Source organism: Mustelus asterias, chromosome 12 (assembly GCF_964213995.1).
Source record: "Mustelus asterias chromosome 12, sMusAst1.hap1.1, whole genome shotgun sequence".
Classification (NCBI taxonomy): Eukaryota; Metazoa; Chordata; class Chondrichthyes; order Carcharhiniformes; family Triakidae; genus Mustelus; species Mustelus asterias.
In genome coordinates, this window is record NC_135812.1 from 50,968,726 (window position 1) to 50,973,900 (window position 5,175).

The 5,175-nt window shown below is 51.2% G+C and overlaps 1 protein-coding gene across 1 annotated transcript in view; it reads right to left on the reverse strand.

The window, feature by feature from the left end:
* rabep1 (rabaptin, RAB GTPase binding effector protein 1) overlaps positions 1–3,865 on the reverse strand; it is a 122,841-nt gene extending 118,976 nt beyond the window's left edge. Inside the window, exon 1 of the mRNA XM_078226029.1 lies at positions 3,730–3,865. Within this exon, the coding sequence (XP_078082155.1) occupies positions 3,730–3,865 (136 nt within the window). The remainder of the gene's footprint in view (positions 1–3,729) is intronic.
* Positions 3,866–5,175: the final 1,310 nt, after the last annotated feature.

Genomic DNA, 5,175 nt, shown 5'->3' on the forward strand with positions numbered 1-5,175 from the left:
CCCTCCCCCACCACCCCTCCCCCTCCCCCTCCCCTCCCCCCCTCACCCCTCCCCCTCCCCCTCCCCTCCCCCTCCCCTCCCCCTCCCCTCCCCCCTCCCCTCCCCCCTCCCCTCCCTCCCCCTCCCCCTCCCCCCCTCCCTCCCCCTCCCCCTCCCCTCCCTCCCCCTCCCCTCCCCTCCCCCTCCCCTCCCCTCCCCCTCCCCTCCCTCCCCCTCCCCTCCCCCTCCCTCCCTCCACCTCCCCCCCCTCCCCCTCCCCCTCCCCTCCCCCTCCCCTCCCCTTCCCCCTCCCCCTCCCCTCCCCCTCCCCCCTCCCCCTCCTCCCCCCCTCCCCCCCTCCCCCCTCCTCCCTCTCGACCTCCTTTTCTCTTAATCCACTCCCCCTCACTGCCCCTCTATCCTCCCCCTTTTGCCCCTTCTACACCCCCTTTCTCCTCTATACCCATCTCCCCAACCTCTCTCCCCTACTGCTCACCCTTCCACCTTGCCTCTTTCCCCATTCCCCTTCCCCTCCCCAATCCCTTTCCTCCCCCCCTCTATTCCCCCTCCTCTTTCTTCCTCTCCTTTCCCTCTTTCCCCCTCCATTGCCCTCCCTTTTTCCGCTCTCTCCCTTGATTTCCCCTCCCCTTTCCCTCTCTTTCCCCTTTGCCTGCAGTGGGGATGTCCACTCTGACATCTTGATCACTGAGTCTCTCTTTGAAACCCCGAGTCACTGCTCTGTCTTTAGCCTTATACATGCCATCAGGAAATATATTTTCTGTGCATATCCACTTGTGTGATAAGGCTGGTTGTCCCCTGTCTGGTATTTCAGTGTATGCACCAATATTTGTTTGGCATTGTTTATCAATCACAGAATCATAGAATTGTTACGACACGGAAGGAGGCCATTAGGGCCATCGTGTCTGCACCAGCATTCCAAACAAGCATCATGATTTAGTGCCATTCCTCTGCCTTTTCCCCATACCTCTGCACATTGTTTCCATTCAACTAATCATCTAATGCCCTCTTGAATGCCTCGATTGAATCTGCCTCCTCCACACTTCCAGGCAGTGCATTCCAGACCCCAACCAGTCGCTGTGTGAAAAAGTTTTTTCTCACATCACATTTGCTTCTTTTGCCAGTTTTAAATCTGTGCTCTCTCATTCTTGATTCTTTTAGGAGCAGGAACAGTTTCTCTCTATCTACTCTGTCCAGATCTCTCATGATTTTGAGCTTTTCTATCAAATTTCCTCTTAGCCCTCTTCTCTCCAAGGAGAACAGTCCCAACCTCTCCAATCTATCCTCATAACTGAAGTTTCTCATTGCTCGAATCATTTTTGTAAACTTCTGTGCTCTCTCCGATGTATTCACATCATTCCGATAGCGTGGTGCCCTGAGCTGTACACAAAACTCCAGCTGAGATCTAGCTAGTGTCCTGAATAAGTTCAGTATGACCTCCTCCTCTTGTACTCTATGCCCCTATTAATAAAGCTTAATATACTATATGTTTTAATTAACTGCTCTCTCCACCTGTCCTGCCACCTTCAATGATCCATACACATTTACACCCAGCCCGTAAAATATCCATTGATCATTACTCTCTGCTTCCAATTATTCAGCCAATTTTGTATCCACATTGCTACTGTCCCTTTTATTCCATGAGAGATAACTTTTCTTGCAAGTCTGTTGATTGGGACTGTATAAATGCCTTCTGAAAGTCCATTAAGAGCATTACCCTCTTTGACCCTTTTTGCTACCTGTTCAAAAAACCCCAGAAAGTTAAACATGATTAGCCTTTTAGAAATCCATGTTGGCTCTTCCTAATCAACCCACATTTTTCCATGCAATTAATAATTCTATCCTAAATAATTATTACTGGAAGCGTGCCTACCCACTGATGTTAAACTTTAATTGCTAGGGTATTCTTCCAACTTTTGAAACTTATCTCGGTATAGAACCAGGTCACCTGGAGTAGGGTAGATATTGCTGAGTGAGATATTGGTGGGATGGGAGGGGGCGGCACGGCAGCACAGGGGGTGGCACGGCAGCACAGGGGGTGGCACGGTAGCACAGGGGGTGGCACGGCAGCACAGGGGGTGGCACGGCAGCACAGGGGGTGGCACGGCAGCACAGGGGGTGGCACGGTAGCACAGGGGGTGGCACGGCAGCACAGGGGGCGGCACGGTAGCACAGGGGGCGGCACGGTAGCACAGGGGGCGGCACGGTAGCACAGGGGGTGGCACGGTAGCACAGGGGGTGGCACGGTAGCACAGGGGGTGGCACGGTAGCACAGGGGGTGGCACGGCAGCACAGGGGGCGGCACGGTAGCACAGGGGGTGGCACGGTAGCACAGGGGGTGGCACGGTAGCACAGTGGGTGGCACGGTAGCACAGGGGGTGGCACGGTAGCACAGTGGTTAGCACTGCTGCTTCACAGCTCCAGGGACCTGGGTTTGATTCCCGGCTCGGGTCACTGTCTGTGTGGAGTTTGCACATTCTCCTCGTGTCTGCGTGGGTTTCCTCCGGGTGCTCCGGTTTCCTCCCACAGTCCAAAGATGTGCGGGTTAGATTGATTGGCCGTGCTAAAAAAATTGCCCTTAGTGTCCTGAGATGCGTAGGTTCGAGGGATTAGTGGGTAAATATGTAGGGATATGGGGGTGGGGCCTGGGTGGGATTGTGGTCGGTGCAGACTCGATGGGCCGAATGGCCTCTGTCTGCGCTGTAGGGTTTCTAAGATTTTCTAAGATCTCCTACGAGTTAGTAGCTGCTAAAACGTCTCAATCAGAAGGGCTCCTATTTTTAGTGGGATTACAAGCTTGCTCTATGGTTCTTGTTATTGTCAAGCTATGAGTTCTACTCACCCTCCTCACTGGGGAGAAGGTCTCACCCTGTGGAGCTGCCAGCCAATTCAATTGACTGGCCGCTCCTTCAGTCCTGGCAGCACCAAGAGCGCTTCAGTGGCTGTTGCTGGAACTGCAGGAGAAGAAGGAAGAAGGCCCCAGCATCCCCAAATGAGGTAAATCTAGGGCAGGGAGGGTTTGGATATTTTAGAGGCAGGGGGGTTGAGGGGGTGAGTTTAAGGCTCCTTCCCACCCTTTGAAGAATCTTTTAAAATACTGAGTTGCCTGTTTCCACCTGACTGCCCACGCCAAACATTTATGGTACGAGCAGCACATTATCGGAATTAATTAGCTTGATAACAAACCTAATTAACGCCTAATTATTTATTTAAATATGGTGGGTGGGTTGCTGGTTCTGGTGTCTGCACACCCTCTGTATTATGGGGATGAGCTCCGGGCTAGGTGTGAAGGTGGCAGGGTTAGCACTCGCTCTACTTTACATCCCCCCCCTCCCCAGCTGCCCAAACCAGTCCCAGCAGAGATACAGCCCATGGAGTCAGGACCAGGATCTGTGTCCCTACTAGAGAAATAAAGGAACCCACTCCTAATAGAGGGAGAGTTCAGAGAATCAGTGCAGACAACACAAATTATGCTAGAGACCTAAGGGACAGCTTGTAGGGGACCAAGCAGATCCATGATGCCAACCAGGAGGCCATATGGCTGCTAGCGAACCAGGTCACCTGGAGTAGGGTAGATATTGCTGAGTGAGATATTGGTGGGATGGGATGGAAGGACAACAACATTCATAACCTATCTGAGTCAGTCCTTTGCTGCAGAAAGCAACTCCACAGGATGATGTGGAGGCATACCACTTGGTCTTTGAAAGATGTACCAAGTGCGAGAGAGCTGACCACAGACCAATAGGTTGGCATCATGGCATTCCTTCTCAGTGGCATTAATCTGAAGTTCTGCTTTGGCATGTAACCACGGGCAGTGGGAACTATCGCAGCTGCAGGTGGAGATCCTCCCCAGGGCTGGTTTCACCATAACGGTACAAGCTCAGATATTCAATGCCTGGTACTATTAGGGAAGGTAAGGCAGTCTGCTCTCAGTTTGATTTAATACATGGTGGCTTCACTCTCACAGCAACTCCCCTCCAAGGATGGTGGAGCTGCTGATACTTGACCACCATCTACAACCCCTTCCATCTTGGATCAGGAAGTGGGTAATGGTGATAAACAGTCACTGCATCCAGAGTAGTACAAAAGGATCTGGGCCATATTACAAAGTGAAGAATGACCTTTTATACAGAGTGACTCAGGTATCCGGAGCATAGATAGGCAGTGCTTGGACTTAGAGTTACAGCACCTACCTGGATGCTGACCTGTTATCTTTCATGGACGAGTTTATTGAGAGATTAGGGAAAGCTAATTAACTCACCATCTATGACCTGATTAACGGGCACTGGCACAACCCCTACATGATGGGATGATACAGCAGAGAGGCCCATGAGGTGTATTTAAATGGAGTTCCCATCATTTCATTGTGGGAACACTGTTATGTCATTGACGTGGTGGGGAAGAGGGGGGAGGAGGGTTGGGAGAGACAATCAAGTGGGGAAATCCTGCCAGGGTGAAAGCCGTTTTGGGACACCCCCCTCACTTCTCTGCCTCTGCTGCCATTCCTGCCTGCTGAAAGTGGGGGCGGAACCCCTTCCCCCTCCTATCAGTTGCATACCTGTTCCTTCACCAACAGCCCGGTGGATGTACCTGCACCACATGGACTGCAGCGATTCAAAAATCATGTATTCCCTATAATGCAGAAGGAGGCCATTTGGCCCATTGAGCCTACACGGACCACAATCTCACCCAGGCCCTAACCCTGTAGCCCCACGGATTTACCCTACTAATCCCCCTGACACTAAGGGGCAATTTAGCATGGCCAATCCACTTAACCTGCGCATCTTTGGAAGAAGACAGCTCATCACCTCATTCTCAAGGGCAATTAGCAATGGATAATAAATGCTGTCCTTGGTCATTCCCAAGAACGAATAAAATAAAATGAGTACAATCAATGTGGAGATCATTAGTATGTCACTCACAGTAATGAGTACAGTTGATGTCATTAGGACTAATGCCTGACTTGTCCTGCTACTTTCACATGTTCCTTAAAATGTGCCACATTGATACAACTGTACATAGTTGCAGAATAAACAGGATGCGTCATTGAAGGCGGATTTGAGAAAGAATTTCTTCTATCAAACAGTGTGAATCTTTAGGAGTCTTTACCCCAGGAAGCTGTGGAGACCGAGACCTTGAACATTTTCGAGGCTGAGATTGATAGGATTCTAATCAGTC